At 41.6% G+C, this 18471-nt stretch overlaps 2 protein-coding genes across 8 annotated transcripts in view; one reads left to right on the top strand and one right to left on the bottom strand.

Moving 5' to 3' along the window:
• Nucleotides 1-14253, top strand: part of MED27 (mediator complex subunit 27) — a 157746-nt gene extending 143493 nt beyond the window's left edge. For all 3 annotated transcript variants that reach the window (XR_015058276.1, XM_085881584.1, XM_085881587.1), the window contains one exon: nucleotides 14055-14253. Coding sequence is in view for 1 of the 3 variants with exons in the window: in XM_085881584.1 (XP_085737710.1) it covers nucleotides 14055-14147 (93 nt within the window). In the remaining 2 variants the exon portion in view is untranslated. The remainder of the gene's footprint in view (nucleotides 1-14054) is intronic.
• Nucleotides 1-18471, bottom strand: part of TSC1 (TSC complex subunit 1) — a 105834-nt gene that overhangs the window by 40378 nt on the left and 46985 nt on the right. For all 5 annotated transcript variants that reach the window (XM_085881580.1, XM_085881582.1, XM_085881578.1 and 2 more), the window contains exons 13-18: nucleotides 17489-17560; nucleotides 17266-17370; nucleotides 12767-12914; nucleotides 10197-10634; nucleotides 7732-7775; nucleotides 2305-2471 (exon numbers count right to left, since the gene is read on the bottom strand). In XM_085881580.1, the coding sequence (XP_085737706.1) occupies nucleotides 2305-2471; nucleotides 7732-7775; nucleotides 10197-10634; nucleotides 12767-12914; nucleotides 17266-17370; nucleotides 17489-17560 (974 nt within the window). The remainder of the gene's footprint in view (nucleotides 1-2304; nucleotides 2472-7731; nucleotides 7776-10196; nucleotides 10635-12766; nucleotides 12915-17265; nucleotides 17371-17488; nucleotides 17561-18471) is intronic.

Here is an 18471-nt window from a genome sequence, read left to right as displayed (position 1 = left end):
CTTATTGACGCGATAGCTTTTAACATTTACACATGTACACGATCAACGAACAGACCGTGTGCACGTTCAGCAAAATGCATGGATATGTGCAGGCTTACTTTAAACCCACCACCACCTGTCTCAAGTCAGGGGCAACTGCAACAGATAGAAAGCAAGGAAGTGATGGTTTCCTGACTTGATGAGTTTTAACAACTAGCTCGGACTTCCAGATTGCAACTTCTCAAAACTATCGTATATATTATTTCCGAGTTTGTGGTTTCGTGTCGCGCTATCTTCGACTTTGTTCTGCGCTCGAGTAACGTGATATTCGGCTTACATTATCTCAAAGACCATATGAGGTGCATGGTACAAAAAAAAGTAAATAAAATGGTTTTGAAAAAGTGGAATCGTATTCCACTTACTGCATTAAAGTAAAATTACTACTGATACTCTGCATCAGTTCCGTTCTCAAACACACCCACCCCAACATGTCGCGCAGAGCGCGGGTTATGCTAGTGCAGAGATGGAGATGGAGATTGGGACCATTCTCTGTGCAGAGCGTTGGTGCTACTTAAGCAGTCTCCTTGGCTATTGGGCACAATCCTGGACGGGTCGCCACTCCGACACAGTATACCAGCATGCTGGCTCTCATTTTGCCAACCTCGGAAGGATGACAGGCAGAGTTAACCCCACCTGGTATTAATTCAACAGCCGATCAGGATTTGAACTCAGGACCCTAGGATCCAAAGCCCACCACCCTAACTATTAAGCCAACACCAGGCATAAACTATGCAGAACAAGCCAGGAAGCGGCCACACCTGGCCATGGTTTTCAACAGACATCATGAAAAAAAAATTGTGTTCTTAGTTCCCCAAGAACACTTTTCTCTCATCTTTTTATCTATCTATAATTCCAGCAATCTGTGTGTGTGTCAGTCTATGTCAGTCTGCGACCGCAGTTTCTCGACGACCGCCAGGCCGATCGGATTGAAACTTGCCAGGAATATTGTCGGGGCCCCGCGGATGTGCCTTTTCGAGGTTTGATATCAATCGGACGAGCGGTTCCCAAGTTATGGCCATTTATCTGTCGACCAATGACAAGACACGGTGCTATGACATCACGAATGACATCACAATTAATGTTTATTTATTTTTATTTTTTTTGCACGATTGACGGTCCGATCTGATTGAAACTTGCCAGGAATATTGCTGGGGACCCGCGGATGTGACTTTTCAAGGTTTGATATTAATCGGATAAGCGGTTCCCAAGTTACGGCCATTTATCTGTCAACCAATGACAAGACACGGTGCTATGACATCACGAATGATGTCACAATTAATGTGTATTTATTTATTTATTTTTTGCACGATTGACGGTCTGATCTGATTGAAACTTGCCAGGAATATTGCTGGGGACCCGCGGATGTGCCTTTTCAAGGTTTGATATTAGGGGCGAGAGAGGAGGGGGGCGAGAGAGGGGGGGCGAGAGATGGGGGCGAGAGATGGGGGCGAGAGATGGGGCGAGAGATGGGGGCGAGAGATGGGGGCGAGAGATGGGGGCGAGAGATGGGGGCGAGAGATGGGGGCGAGAGAGGGGGGCGAGAGAGGGGGCGAGAGAGGGGGCGAGAGAGGGGGCGAGAGAGGGGGGCGAGAGAGGGGGGCGAGAGAGGGGGGCGAGAGAGGGGCGAGAGAGGGGGCGAGAGAGGGGGCGAGAGAGGGGCGAGAGAGGGGGCGAGAGAGGGGGCGAGAGAGGGGCGAGAGAGGGGGCGAGAGAGGGGCGAGAGAGGGGGCGAGAGAGGGGGGCGAGAGAGGGGGCGAGAGAGGGGGCGTCACAATTCAAGAGAGGGGGGAGAGGAGGGGCAAGAGAGGGGGTGAGAGTGGGGAGGTTGAGAGTGGGGGCGAGAGAGAGGGGCGTCAATTCTTCTTCTTCTTCTTCGTTTGATATGACGTCACAATTGACGCTGGGCACCTGAGTACGTTTCCCAGGTGTTTCCCAAGTTATGGCCATTTATGATAAGGTTGGTCCGATCTAATTGCAAAAATGCCCCAATCCAGTCGTCGTTTACGAGAGCGAAGGAACGAAGCTGCACATACTGGCACGCCTCACCTACGAGAGAGGGTACTGGCACGAGAGGGGGAGAGAGGAGGGGGCGAGAGAGGAGGGGGCGAGAGAGGAGGGGGCGAGAGAGGTGGGGGTGAGGGGGGTGAAAAAATGCCCCAATCCAGTCGTCGTTTATGCACCTACGGGTCCGCACCTACGGGCCCGCACTAGTAAATTAAATGCCAAGAACCACAAACCATTGACTTCTCCCACAGAAAGCCTCACCATTGCCGTATTGTATTCTTGCAAAGCAGTGGCCTTGATGACGCGGCGCAGCAAACGACGGTTACGCAGTGCGTGCTGTTCACGTTTGTGCCGTTCGTACAGCAGTTGAGCGTGCAGCAGTTTCAGCCGAGCACGCATCACCTGCATCTCCTCAGCTGGTGCTTCACCTGTGTTCAATTAATTTGAGATCAATTAATCTTTCATGCACCCAACAGACACACAAAGCATAACTCGACCCTTTGACAGAATAAAGAAATATTGCTCTAAAAGTGACAAATGTGGCAAAACAAAAGCATGTTGTGAAACATTTATTCCCACATTGTGGGGTTGGTTGGAAATGCTTTTGGCCCAAGTCTTTCACGAACAAGCTGGCCAGGCCTGATTTGGGCAGAAATTTCTAATCTTTTCAGGATGCCAGAGATAATTCTCCTACTCTTCGCGGAAGACAAAATGGCATCTGACATCTACACAAAACTATTGCTCACAGACAGAACATGCAGCTTAACGTCCGTCTGAGAGGACAATGCAATTTGTGATGAACAGTTTATTGTTGGGGTGGGAATAGAACCCAAACAAGGCAACTCAACGGAAAATGAATTACATCTGCACCATGCTATCACGCAAACTACTCATTACCGGTTCGATGTATTACAGTTCAAATTCCTGGTTTATGTATTCCAATAATGCACACCTAGTTCCAAACAAAATTTTACAAAAAAATAAATGGTGGTGGTTCTGCAGGCCTCAATGTTAACAGTTGGCCTTGTCTGACTTCCGAGAAAGGCAATTTATGTATCGGGCTACTGAAAACCCCAACAAACTTAGCTGACCCAATGTTCAATGAAACAATACAAAAGTTAAATAAACCGAACAAATGTCAGCATCGGCTATCAGACGTAGTAGTACCTTTTAATGTCAAGTCACAGTCACTATCAGTGACTAAGGATATTTTTGGACCCAACCACCACCACCACCACCACACTCTGAAGACTTTAAAGAAGCATAATGGTATCGTCCCACATGCTCACATTATGAGAACTGCTAGATTACATTAATTTGTCACACCACCAAAACGTCACAAGGTTAGATGACACACAGTGGGACAACTCATTCAGACAGAAATAAACCTCTTTTTTTTTTAGCTCAATAAGTAACAAGAAAAAGAGCAATCAGAGATTGCAGACCCTCACCAGGTCTTGTTTTCTGTGACTTTCTTGGTGTGTTACCCAGATTCAAGAAATTAAATAATTCTGGCTGCTAGGCCATTCGTCCGATCAGGTTGAAATTTCAAACATATATTCCCCATCACTACTGGATCATAATTGTGAAGTTTCACATTGATTGATGAAGCAGTTCAAGAGAAGGTTTTTTTTTTAAGATTTTCGCTCAATCCAATATGGCTGCCATACCATGTGACCTCAATTATTCATGAATACCCTGGTATCCCCATGACTTGGGGAATATTTGTGTGAAGTTCCCCCTTGATCTATCTCGCTGTTCTGGTGAAGATTTTAATAGGTTGATGGGTAAATCCAATATGGCTGCCAAACCATGTGACCATCCATCCAGCCATTGGGACCATACTCTGTGCAGAGCATTGGTGCTGCCTCAGCAGTCTCCTTGGCTATTTACAATCCTGGACGGGTCGCCACTCCGACACAGTATACCAGCATGCTGGCACTCATTTTGCCGACCTCAGAAGGATGACAGGCAGAGTTCACCACACCTGGTATTAATTCAACAGCTGAGTGGGGTTTGAACTCAGGATCATAGGATCCCAAGCCCACCACCCCCCCCCCCCACAATCCCCAACCATTAAGCCAACACCATAAACCATGTGACCTATGACATAATATGAGTGAACCTTTTGTTTGTCATGGATAGGCAGTCATACACGTAAAGTTTTGCCTCTTATCTGTTCAGCCATTTCAGAGAAGAAGATTTTTGAAGGTTTTTTTTTTTTTTTAAACAATATGGCTGTTGAGTCACGTGAGCAATGACATCAAATTTTTTTTGTGGACCATTTTATCCCCAGATGACCCTCAAACTTTTTCATACTGATCAGATGTAGCGTTCTACATATGCAATTATGACGTCATAACAAATGCACCTGTGAAGTCATTTTTTTTTTTAAATTAATAAATTAAAAATAAAATAACCACACATATTCCCCAAAAGGAGTACTTGCCATGTGCCAAGTTTCAATTATTTCCTTGATGTGGTTTCAGAGATACAGAGGTTCAAAGTTTTTCCATTTATCCAACATGGCTGCCACACCACGTGAACGATGACGTCATAATTATCAATAAAACATTCTACTTGAGCTCCTATGGTGAAAATTTTGTCTCGATCCCACAAGCGGTTGCGGAGAAAAACACTAAAGTTCTGTGTGGATAAACAAAACAAAGACAGACATCCTCTCCAAATGCAACATCCTGTCCTTCGACGAGGATAATAAAAATACAATCTATTATGTTGACCAAGACCAAAATTAACATTGTCACCCTTTTTATTGGTATTCTGAGAATGCAGCCCAAGAGTAATAAATCATTCACTGGGAAGTTAGACAGGCAGTCCTCATCATAATTTTTGAGCATGTGGCTGATTGTGTTTGTTACAAATGTTTTTCATCTTCAGGTTACCTGGTATAAATAGTCTGAGAAATATTACACATCATTATTTATGAACTGTTAATTTTTCACGATTCACAAATCAATGTGAGAAGAATTGGTGTAGGCTGGCCGGGTGGGACGAGGTCTGAGGTCTGACAATTCAATTACGCACTACAAATAGTTGAACAGGTGCAATGGTCGATGAGATGGGTAAAATCCAAAACTCTCCAATGGATGGATGCAAACTAGTCATTGCACCCGGGATTGAGATAGCTTGTCAGGCATTTTAAAGGCGAAGCAATGCCCTCTACAAAATAATAATAAACAATGTAACCATACACCTTAGGTGGGCACCATGACCCCTGAATACAGCGTAGATTTGATGGGTTGTATGATTGAAAAAATAGGAGGCTAAACAAAAACATGGATGCGAGATGATGACAACACCTGATAATAAAACAGTCTTGTAGTTCACTATAAAATCCCAGATCAAATGCCAATAGGAGTAACAATTAAAAAAATACCCCAAAGCGGGAGTGCCGGTCATCTCTGCCAGAGGTCGACAGAAGCAAAATCAAATTACAACTTGGCAGAACTCATATTTTTGCCTAACTCAAAAAAGTTCAAAAAGTAACTCTGTGCCAGATTTGAATAGGGGCAGTTCATAAAGTACATACGCTCTACTTCCAGGTTTCAAAACCACCGACCCCCCTCTGTATGCAGGCAAGTGACCACCCACCCACCCCATATGCATCTCATATCACATCACAATACTTAAAGATTACAACGAACTGTAGATTTATCTCAAATGCATCAGTAATTATTAACTACGGTAATACAGTAATATGGAAAATTATTGACGTCCACGGATTCAACATCACGTCGAAAATGTTCCTGTGAACGGGGATATTTTTCCCCCTCGCGATGAGAGGCTCACCTTCATCTTCTGAAATGCTTTCATGTAGTCCAACACCACTTTTATAAAGTATGTATGCAGCCGTCGTACCACCCACCCACCCCTGTACACAGCCCGTACGCGGGCTTTAAACCACCCACCCCTCATTTTTGTACGTACTTTATGAACGGCCCATATGGGGCAAAAATATGCAAAAATTTGCGCAGGACCCGGAGCATCTTCAGAGATTGGCGCCGGCCTCCGGATGACCACTTCAAATTAGCACCGGACATGTAAGAATCAGAGTGAAGTTTGAAGGGCTATAAAATTGGAACGAGAGCAAATTTCAAAAAAAATGGCTCGTGTTGTTCTTGATAATAGTCCATAGTACCTGAATCACTAATAACATTTGATCTCTCTTGATAAATGAGGGAGGAGATACGATTTGAAATCGACGATTTTCACAACTTTGACAGCCTCGTGACCTTGACCTCGACCTTGAAAGTTATATCGTTGTGCACGTCTCATCGACCTCTATCCATTTTACTATTGGTTATTTGTCTCCACTCGGTTTGATTGTGGACGGAGGGACGGACGGATGGGCAGACAGACTTCGAGACTGGCTTTATTAGGTCATTTCTACTGAGATTATAGAGATGACCTAACAAGTGGACAAAGATTTAACATTATATATATATATATATATATATATATATGACCGTTTTTACAGCCATTTTTCCCTGCTGTGCAGGGGTTTGGCTTTTTGTGAGGCAATGTTTTATGGCCAGATGCTCTTCCTGACGTCAACCCTGGTCGCCTCTTACGACACACAGGGATATGGTACACCTATTCTAACCGGGGCATACACCGGGACCAGTACAACTGGCACTCATTTCGCCGACCTCGGAAGGATGACAGGCTGAGTCAACCCCCTGGTGTTAATTCAGCAGCCAACGGGGCTTGAACTCAGGACACTGGGATCCCAAGCCGCCACCCTAACCACTAAGCCAACACCAGGCTATAAAGATTTAACATTGCATTACATTATATCGTAACCACATCAAAGTACAATGGTTAACTCTTTGGGTCTGGTAGGACAATCGCAAATATCCTTCATGGTACGTGGAAGACTAAACGACATTGAGAACTTGGAGAAAACTGAAGAAAAAAATAGAAGAGGCAGCTTTTTATGTTTAGCTGTAAAAGCTTCCTGCTCGTCTTGTTATGGTCGGCCTCCTCCTATACAAATGGGAAGGGTTGTCCATTGATTTATATCAGACTCGCACATGGAAGCAGTAAGCCTGGTGTTGGCTTAGTGGTTAGGGTGGCGGCTTGGGATCCAAGGGTCCTGAGTTCAAGCCCCGTTGGCTGCTGAATTAACACCAGGGGGTTGACTCAGCCTGTCATCCTTCCGAGGTCGGCGAAATGAGTGCCAGTGTACTGGTCCCGGTGTATGCCCCGGTTAGAATAGGTGTACCATATCCCTGTGTGTCGTAAGAGGCGACCAGGGTTGGCGTCAGGAAGGGCATCCGGCCATAAAACATTGCCTCAAGAAAAAGCCAAACCCCTGCACAGCAGGGAAAAATGGCTGTAAAAACGGTCATTTTTTATTTTATACATGGAAGCAGTGGTCATCATGCAGGTAAAGCTAAAACCAAACCTCCGACAAAGGGTATGTTTGCTTGCCTTTCTTGATCAGTCAGGAAAGTGATAAATTCAGTTCCGTTGAGCTGCAATCTCACCAAAAGTAGCATTTGCTTGTAAAACTCAAGTTCTAAATTCTGAATACCATTTATAATTTGTCCATAGAGTCCCTAATTTGATTAGTCTTTTCCTTTGCCAACTAGAACAACATGAAGTACCAATAAAATGTAGTTCAAGGTTTCACATTACAATGTAATGCAGTCTATTCCAACCCACCTCCAAAGTGTGTCCAATCAGCAGCCTGGCAGGGCAATGGCAACCTATGAATAGGACATCACACAAGCACAATGTCAGGAATCTTCAGCTATTATATTGTATGGAATCTTCACAACCATTTGGGATACAGCCAATCACTAAGAAGGCACAGTGAGTGTACTTTAGAGTGCAGTATCAATTGTTTTTTTAGTGTAAGAGGCAAAGGATAAAGGGAACGGGAATCAAGCAAAGGGAACGGGAATCAAGCAAAGAAAAAAAAAAGAAAAAAGAAAAAAAGAGAGGGAGTGAAACAAAGAATAAAGTGAGAGACAGATAAAGTGAGACAAAGAAAGGAAAGAGGAGAGAAAAAGAAAGGAGAGCAACAGCGGTGGATAAAACCGGTAAACTCAATTATGCAGCAGGGAGAGACAAGCACCAACTTGATTAAAAAAAAAAACAATGCACGAGAAGACATAGGGAAGAGAGAAGAATTTAGAAACTGTCCAGGTGACAAATGTTGGAAACCAAAAATAAACAAGAGCAAAAATTACTTTGCAATAAATGTACCCTTCGGGTCCCAATGAATGTTCGTTTATTTAGGCGGTGTATAATGGCACATTCGGTGCCAAAAATAACAAAAACTGGGATAACAAACCGGAAATAAAAATTTGATTACATTTAACGCACGCTCGAGCCGATACGGAACCAAAGTGAAGAAGAAACTCTTTAACTCAACGTGTTTCGTTCATTTGTAGACTTTGCCCATTTCGTATTAAAAATAACCCGATGAACATACATAAAGCAAAAACATGTGTACGGCTTATATAATAGATCGTGGTTATATACGTGGAATCATTCCAATTGCACTGGGCCATGGACTCATACCCAGACTTAAAGCCTGAGGCCTGCCGATCTGTGCTGCTTCATGCAATGGCAAGCATGCTTTTATTTGGGTGGAGTCAGGCCAGCTGTCTAGCCAATGAGTGTAAAGCAGTGGGGTGGCGTCAGGGCAGCTAAGCACTGACCCATACATCATATGATATTTTGTCTAAAAAGGGAATAACTGAAAAACTGACGAAACGTCCTGAAATTTGAACTTGTTCTGTAACTTATTATAATAAAGCCATGTACCAAGTTTCAGTTGAATATGTTAAAGGGTATGAGGAAAAAGTCGGAAAAAAACATAGGTGGGATGGACAGACAGTAAACCGACAGGCCCCACCGGTGAAACCGGTAAGGGACGAATAAATAACATGCAATGCTATAAAAAAAAAAAGAGCGATACTTTTTTTTTTATGTAAACAGCTTCAGTCACAGACTGTATCTTCCTCAGAGACCAGCCTTGAATGAAACAAAAATAAAACTAGAATGGCACTCGGTAGAGCGCAAACCTCCGTCAGGCTGAACAGTTTACGTTCAGTATTCCACTGAAAGATGGGATCTGGATCCGACCTGAACCAAAGTTGAATCGGTTTGGTCTCGTCGTCCACCAAACTCATCCACCGAGCTGTCATAATTCAGCCAAATATTTTTGAAGTTTCATGTCATATACTGTTTTGCTTCCCATATCTCAATGATCAAATATCACTTATCTAATAACAATAATAATAATAATAATAAAACTCTTCTCGTATCCGGATCGGATATTCAACAAAATTTAATCAATTCATGCTCATCACACACCCAACCTGTCCACAAAATTTCATCTGGATCAGTCCACAACTTTTTGAGATATCTTGCACACAAACAAACAAACAAACAAAGAGAAACAGGGGTGAAAACATAACTTCCACCCACCTTCGGTGGTGGAGATAAAAAAAAAACAACATAGCTGAAGAGATATGGAAGTGAAAAGAAAGAAAAAAAAAACCTATTTAAAAAATAAAAAATAAAAAACCTGAGGAAATGGAAAACCTGCCTTTTGAAAAGGGAAATGTTATAACTGTTCAGAAAGTCATGAGAACGTAAATAATTCCATAGCTTATAATTATCGGTGAAGGGAAAGAAACAAACATCATAATGACCCACCCTGGAGTTGCCAATGGCCACCATTAATCATACGATGTACTGGCCTGCCAAGTATTTTGTGGCCGAGCTAATGGCAGAGGCATACAAGCAGCCAGTTCTTGGGAACAGAAGCCAAAGTAATATCTACTGCAAGGTTAATTTACCAGAGCAGTAAGCATAGCAATAAATAATGTCCAAAACACAAAATTCATGAGCCAAAAGAAATAAATAAATAGGAACCTCCAGGAGTTATAAAAGCCTTACCATCACAATTTGGATCCCTCGTGCCACTTTGTCATGTCAAGAATTTTTCAGTTCAGTTATACATTCAGCCCAGTGATAGAAATTTTGCAATCAACTCTATTGTAGTGTTTAGGTTCAGCATGTAGTTGCCGGCAGGCTACATAATCAAATTCATGATGCAAGCGTGCCAAACAAATCAAGTGCACACGCAGACACACACTCACCAAAACACTCACCACTTGAGCTCCTTTGCATGCACATCCCCTCCACGTTGGATAAGAACATCAAGCACATCCAATGGAGATGGAGAAATGTCTGAGGTGTGGTTGCACTGCTCCAGACCACTTTCCCACAAAACTTGACTCTCCGCAGTCTTCTTGTCAATAAAGCTGGCAGCTGTCCAAGGCAATGCCGATGCAAACAAAATCTCATAAGGAAAGGTACCAAGCGATGAGAGAGCTGTGCTCACATTGGCATCACAGGTCGAGCTGCTCGGTGTTGAAAGCTGAGATGACGAAAGCACCATCGATGTTCTAGCAGCAGGTAATGTTGTGGACTCTTCACTGTGGCCATCCATTCCATTCACAGCGAAAGAAGGGTTGTCAATAGGTAGGAAAGTGGATGGCTTATTACATGTTGCCGAGGTATTCGTGGCTCTCTGCGTATCAGGCCTCCTGGGGAATAATAAATTAATTCATCAATCACAGCTTATTTTTTGCATTCAATCTCCATCAACATCCTAGTCTGCCACTGTCCATCCCACCACCTTTGCTCCAAAAATCATCATGGAAAGAGACAATAAATATACATTGGTCAAAAGCAAAATACAGCAACTCACCAATTTACGATGAGTCCATTTGCGTTATTTCAATAAAAACGTCGTTAACACATTGGACAATATAATCGATTTAAGTTGCGCTGTCTGATATGATGTTGATCGAAGTTTTTAAGTTCAGTGGAATTACGTTTGTCTGAAAGCCAGGGTGCATACCTTTGTAAATAAATGCTTTTGTGTCCTTTGTTCTCCATCCCCACTTACTTATTAGGCTTTCCCTGCCAGGGGAGGGGGAGGGGGGTTGTGCCCATCACCTAAACCTGTGTACTACCAACATGTATGCAAAATTTGGTGGAGATAGGCCTTGTCCAATGTTTTTTCCCTATGCTTTTCAGATGCACATGCACATGTGCACACGCACGATAAGAGTCAATGTCTTAAAACGATAGATTCTTATTTTCCGAGTACAAGTCGAGGCCTGGTCTTTCGGGGGGAAAAAAAGAAAAAGGGATCGGCTGATATGCCAAAAAATACATTAATTCAAAAGCAGTTTTATCAATCTGTGAGAAGAGCCATTTTAGATGGTGTTTAATTCAGCATAACGGATGACTTCGAACTTGTATGAAACACAATATGATGAACAACGTGGCATGTTGAATATACCCAACAACTCTTACTGAGTAATAAGTGACATCGACCGGACTAGCACAGTAAGAGCTCGTTAGTAACTCTCAAGTCTTTAGCAAGTCATTAGCTTACAGTACTTCTCAAGCAGTTTATTATGCTGCAATGCACATGCTAATCCCCAAACTTATTACGCTGCCATGGCAGTGTACATTTCTAAAAGTTTAGATAAAAGGTTTCAAAAAGCAAACAAATATATTTGAAACAAACAATTTAATTAATCTATCGAAATACTTCTTTTTCAGAACAAAAAAATACATGCTCAATATTGCATAAGACGACAATGCACTGCATTTTAAACATGGCGGCACCCAGTGACAATTGGTCTTGTGTCATTGCGAGAAGTCTGAAGAAGTGGAGCTTTCACTTTAGTTCCCGTGGATACCACGCACCCCAAATTTTGATCAGATATTTCTGGGGGGGGATAGTGTGGCTTATATGCGAGTGATTACGGGATACAAGAACACGTACATCAATTTATAAATAAATGTACACATACATAATATAGATTGCCTCAACTGCCATGAAGCCATGCACCCACATGCCAAACCAGCATTTGCTGCAAAGGTCTTGACCAACAGAATGGGCTACCATGCAACCACTCTGTTTTGTCAACTATTACACAGTTAACATTTCTGAATTGTAGCAGGAAAAGAAGATATTAAAATTAAAGTTCACTTCCATCTCAATTGCAGTCTGCAAAAGACAAGAACTGCCCACTGCTAAATTTAACGTCAGCTGCTACACAGACACCCACAGTACCCAGCCCAGATATAACCCACCATGGGATAGTTGGAGTTAGAAACATCTGTGGATAGATCCATTTCCCAGAGGGAGAGGGAGACGGGGAGGTTGGGTGATGCAAGGGAGCCTTTCGGTTGATTTTTCAAGCCTTCAGCATGACTCACACTGTGGATAGCAGTGTAACTACTAGCACGGCATTTAGCACTGCTGTGTTCTGTGTCTTTCACAGACTGCAACAAAGCCAGAAGTACACATTAACCTGAATGAATTAATATTTACTGTATATCTATTTTTTTTTTTTTTTTTTTTTTAAATATCCTACTGGACACAATCATTTTCCACAACATTAGGAAAATCCCATTTGTTGCACTGTTGTGGCTGGACCTTTCTCTTTCCCTCGGTAATAAAAAAACAGTGCACAGAATGACAATTTTACATTTGTGGCCACTTTTTATTGGACCAGCCCACAAAAAAAAAGAAAATATTGAAAAAAAAAAACTCAAAGGAACAAGCCTGTTATAGTAATCAGCATTTAACATCAAAATAAATTCAGATAAAATTTAAACACTGGTATTTTCAAAATTCCTGAGATTTAATATTCACCTGTGCAAATCAGATGCAGATGGCACTTGTGTGGCAGGGACAGGCCAAGTTCTCTCACTCGGACAGAATGGAGAGTCAAATCCCCCACGGGTACTGATCTCATCGTGCACCCTCTGGTTTATCTCCGATATCTCCATGTTTATCGCAGCTATATGAGGGGCAGTAGCAATTAAATGTGTAACTTTAAAGGAAAAGGAAACCTAAACATGGTTAATGTAATATTTCTTCCTTTTAAAGCATCAAAGGAGACATTTTCTTTCAATGGAATGCATCCAATTATAACAGGCGATCCTTCTAATCTGTCGGCAAGAAGATCAAAAATTTTATTCAGACTTCTTGACTCCCCTTCCGTTACTGAATCCTTGCAAGCACCAATCTGAGAAAGGAGAGGATTAAAACAGCAGCCTTCGTTTAAATGAATACCCAAAATAATTAATCTTGATGAACCATTCAAGCTATGCTTTTGTGAACCATTCCAGTTAAAATGAATTGGATTAAACAAAAACATTCGGTTAAATAGCACATCGTGTTGCTGTTCATTTGATTTAACACGTTGACTGCCGACCAAGTATCCTCGTAGTGCTGGGTGCCCCAGATTCTGCCACTTAGAGTATTGTCATGTAAAAGATTACACTAGTGTATTGTAAAGAGAATATGCTGGCGTACCACACGATGTAACAAATGACCTGCTGGCAGTTCAGTGAACATAAATCAATGTAATAATCATGATCAAATTTGTATTGCAACATTATATGCGATATTGAAAATCACGAAGGTGCACAAATACGACATCAAAAACAGCTCCATTAAGGCTGTTGAAGAGATAGTTACAATGTGAAAATAATTGATTACAACTGAAATAAACTCGTTTCACATGATCCAGGACATTGTTTTGATCAAATATGAATTAAAAATGAATTCATAATCAAGAAAAATTTCTAATTTTCAACTTTTAAATATTTTTTCAATGTTCCATGCTCACACAATGATTGGTGTTGGCTTAATGGTTAGGGTAGTGGGCTTGGGATTCTAGGATCCTGAGTTCAAATCCCACTCGGCTGTTGAATCAATACCAGGTGGGGTTGACTCTGCCTGTCATCCTTCCGAGGTCAGCAAAATGAGTGCCAGATTGCTGGTATCCTGTGTCGGAGTAGCGACCTGTCCAGTATTGTACCCAGTAGCCAAGGAAACTGCTTTGGCAGCACCAACGCTCCACATAGAGTATGGTCCCAATGGATGGATGGAGGGTGGCTCACACAAGTTCTCACTTTTATTTTTTCAATTTCAGAATGAAAATCACTGCCATCTGAAGGCATTTCTACACTCTCATCATCAGAGTCCATGTCAGGATTATTACAATCATCATTATCAGTCTCCATGAGAAGTTTTGCCTATTCATCTGCATCCATACATACAATTTTAAGGGTAAAATGACTAGCAAAAAAAAAAAAAAAACGGAAACACATGATACTCGGCACACAATCTACCATTAACAGACATAATACCAACATCCATTCAGTGGTTTAAAAAAATAAAAAATTGTGCTATGAACTCCTACCTGGCACACAAAATTGAAAATCTTGGACCACTGCCAGTCACAACTTCTCAACATGGAGTTTCCCCACCAATGGAAAAGAAATGACCTTGTATTTGCTCATAGAATGGTGAAATTTGAAAATAAAGCATATGCACATGCATACTTGGCTTGGCAAATGGGAGTGGTGTGTACTACGTCGGAAGTGAACGTGTTAAGCACGATGCCAAAGGCACCGACCGGATGTATGAATGCAAATTGTGTGCGCATCATTCGGTTAGGTTGGTGCAATATGACCATTGGACTCGAATTAATGTTAAATAGCATTTCCATTGCGGATTCCCCACTTTGCCATATAGTAAAGACAATACAGACAGCCTGAGAGGGATGGTGCACAGGTTGGGGCTGGAGCAGAAGAGACAAGAGAGTGCTGAGAGCGAAAGGTAGACTGGTGTGTTTGCATTTACGGCAAGATGGCTTTCGTCTCAGGATACTGAAAATCGGCAACGTGGCCAGACATTTCACAACACGCTTCAAAAGTAGGGTAAATGAACACTTTCAGGAAGACTACAATGTTCCATTTCTCCAGGTAAGGAGTAGGGGAAATGGAAGTGAGCAGAGTACGAAGAGGGTTTGGAGGAGGGAGAAAACAGGACGAACTAGAGGGGGAGCACTCGGTAGAGTGCAAAACCTCCGCCGCCAATACTGCTAGGTCACTCAATTGAACCTGATATTCAATTTGACGTCAACAGTGCTCACAGAGTTATAGTTTGAAACTTTCCCTTTGACATACTCAATTCATTCGTACTCACTACTCAAGTCGTACTCCACATACTCAACTCATTCTCTAAAAAAAAAATTGTTAGAGAAAAAAAAAACTGATAAAATTGTTTTTTTTTTCTCTAACAATTTTTTTTTTTGGGGGGGGGGTTGGAAATCACTTAAAACATGTAGAAATGCAAAAACAAAAATTCAAATATTTTTTCAAAATGGCCACCATATTGGACTTTGGACCAAGTCCAAAATCTAATGGCATGATCCTTGGAACATACCCAATCCCCCCACCAAATTTCGTCGAAATCTGTCGAGGAGTTTTTCCGTAATACTGTTCACAAACAAACAAACACACAAACACACAAACAAACAGACAGGGGTGAAAACAGCAACTTCCGTCAATCTTCGATGGCGGAGGTTAATAAACAGCATAAGGATTCATCAAAACTCATGTGGGCAGACAGCACAAGAAAATTGAAAAGACAAAAGCAATGGAAGAAAGAAATTGCTTTTCTATAGACATTTTTAAAAAGCAGAAAGGAGGAGGAAAAATGAGGAAGATGTTGTAGAAGGGAGAAGGTGAAAATTGGGGGGGGGGGGGGTTAAGAAAACATGACATTTTTAAGTTTTGAATTTGTTTAATGCAAATTATTTTGTAATGGTAAGAGGAAAGCAAGAAGAAAATAACTAGAGGGGGAGCACTCGGTACAGTGCAAAACCTCCGCCGCCAATACTGCTAGGTCACTCAAGTGAACCTGATATCCTATTCATTCAATTTGACGTCAACAGTGCTCACAGAGTTATAGTTTGCAACTTTCCCTTTTACATACTCAATTCATTCGTCATAACAAGATTCCTTGAGACAGAAATTGATTTTATGTGGGTATATCCACCTGAAGTTCCAAAATCAGCCGCAATTATAATTTTGGCATGTTTTTTGTTGGAAATCACTTATAACATGTAGAAATGCAAAAAATAAGAATAAAAAAAAAAATCGAAATTTTGTTGAAAAAAAAGTTGCAAACATTTTTTTTTGGGGGGGGGGGTTGGATATCACTTAAAACATGTACAAATGCAAAAAAAAAAAAATCAAATATTTTTTCAAAATGCCCGCCATAGCGGCCATGTTGGATTTTGGACCAAGTCCAAAATCTAATGGCATGATCCTTGGACCAGACCTAACCCCTCCACCAAGTTTCGTCGAAATCCGTCGAGGATTTTTTTTCCGTAATACTGTTCACAAACAAACAAACAGAAAGGGGTGAAAACAGTAACCTCCGATCTTCGATGGCGGAGGTTAACTAGAGGGGGAGCACTGGGGAGAGTGCAAAACCTCCGCCGCCAATACTGCTGGGTCACTCAAGTGAACCTTATATCTTATTCATTAAATATGATGTCAACAGTGCTGACAGTTATTGTTCTTTTCTCCAACATTTTTTTGGGGGGGGGGCGAGGGTTGGAAATCACTTAAAACATGTAGAAATGCAAAAAAAGAAATCGAAATTTTGCTGAAAAAAAAAGTTGCAAAAAAATTTTTTTTCTCTAATAATTATTTTGGGGGGGTTGGAAATCACTTAAAACGTAGAAATGCAAAAAGAAACATTTTTTTCTTTTTTTGGGGGGATTGGAAATCACTTAAACATGTAGAAATGCAAAAAAAATCTCTATTTTTGGGGGGGGGGGGTTGGAAATCACTTAAAACATGCAGAAATGCAAAAAAAAAAAATCTATTTTTTTTTGGAGGGGGACCAAGTCCAAAATTTAATGGCATGATCCTTGGACCATACCTAACCCCCCCACCAAGTTTCGTCGAAATCCGTCGAGGAGTTTTTCCGTAATACTGTTCACAAACAAACAAACAGAAAGGGGTGAAAACAGTAACCTCCATCCATCTTCGAAGATGGCGGAGGTTAAATATAGAGGTTGGAAAAGGTGGAGAAGGAACAAACCACATGGAACACAAATGAGTAACAATTGACAGCGCAGAAAAACACGAAGAGGTAAGGCTACAACATAATAGACCTTAACAGGTGTTTAAACAAAGTTTTAGGGTGAAGGAGAAAGCATGCAGAACAATGAAGGGGAAAAAAAATCAAAAGAAAACGAATCAATGGCATCGAGGCCTCGTGAAAAACATGAACCAGCAGAAAGGAAACAACCAAGACAGTTTGGGCACCAAGTCTCTTCTTACCATCTTCCTGCTCCTGTTCCGCTGCCGACGTCTGTTGGTCCAGCCCATCAATCACCTGGGGAAGCTCCCTCAATGAAACAGTGCCTGGGCTGTCCACCAATGCATCTACATGCACACATTCCTGACAATTCAGACTCAATCCACAACGCTCGTGTTGCCAAGCACCCAAAATCATGTTGATCAAAGTCCCTGGATTTGTCAGCACTCACTCACTTGAACCTACCTTCAGAATTTTCATTTTTCCCTGGAATCCTTTCATCACAGTTTTCAGTTGCACTGCTTGTAAAAGACCCATCTGCATATCAATGCAGGCACCATAATGGATAAGTACAGCTACCTTCAATATCACCTACTATATACTAAAAAAACACAACGAACAAAGAGAAGAAACTATGATTATCGTAAATAAAAAATTAACAGAAAAGACTTCTACATGGTCCATCTGTATAGACTCAAAAAAAAAATTAACATTGCATCCATTAAAAAAAAACTAGAATGATACTTGGTAGAATGCATACCTCCGCCAGGCTGAACGGTTTACGTTTTGAATTCCACCGATAAAGCCGGATCTGCATCTGGACCTGAACCAAAATCGAATTGGTTGTTCTTGTCCCCTACCCAATCCATCCACAACGTTTTGAAATATGCTATACGGTATATCGTTTTTTGGAACCATCTCTCAATAGTGAAGAATCACTTTTTAAAAATTGAATGAATTGGTCCTTGACACACTCAACCTGTCCATCAAGTTTTGTCTGAATCATCCATACCTTTTTGATATGTGCTCTATTTTGTTTTCAGCCATACCTCTCAATGACGAAGAATCATTAAAAAAATTTTCATATCCAGATCCAGATCTTCACCAAAATCTAATCAATTAGTCCTGTCACACACCCAACCTGTCCACCAAATGCCGTCTGAGTGGGATATCTCAAAAATGTTGTCGACAGATTCAGACAAACAGACAGGGGTGAAAGCAAAACCTTCGTCCACCTTTGGTGGCAGAGGTAATAATAATTACACTTCAAAATATCACAAAGCAGATGTTTAGTATGTTATCTTCTTACTATAATTCACCGTCTGTCTGTCTGTCTGTCTGTTCCCAGGTACCGCAAAAACAGCTGAACTGATCGCAACCATTTTTTGGGTGTGTAATCTTGGGACCCCTGTGGAGTAAAATAGGCATAAATACAATGACGACCCCCT

This window comes from Eptatretus burgeri, chromosome 5, assembly GCF_056783735.1.
Source record: "Eptatretus burgeri isolate ZD-2024b chromosome 5, Ebu_testis_v1, whole genome shotgun sequence".
Lineage (NCBI taxonomy): Eukaryota > Metazoa > Chordata > Myxini > Myxiniformes > Myxinidae > Eptatretus > Eptatretus burgeri.
Note: the sequence above shows the minus strand (reverse complement) of the source record. Positions and strands in the feature narration are given on the sequence as shown.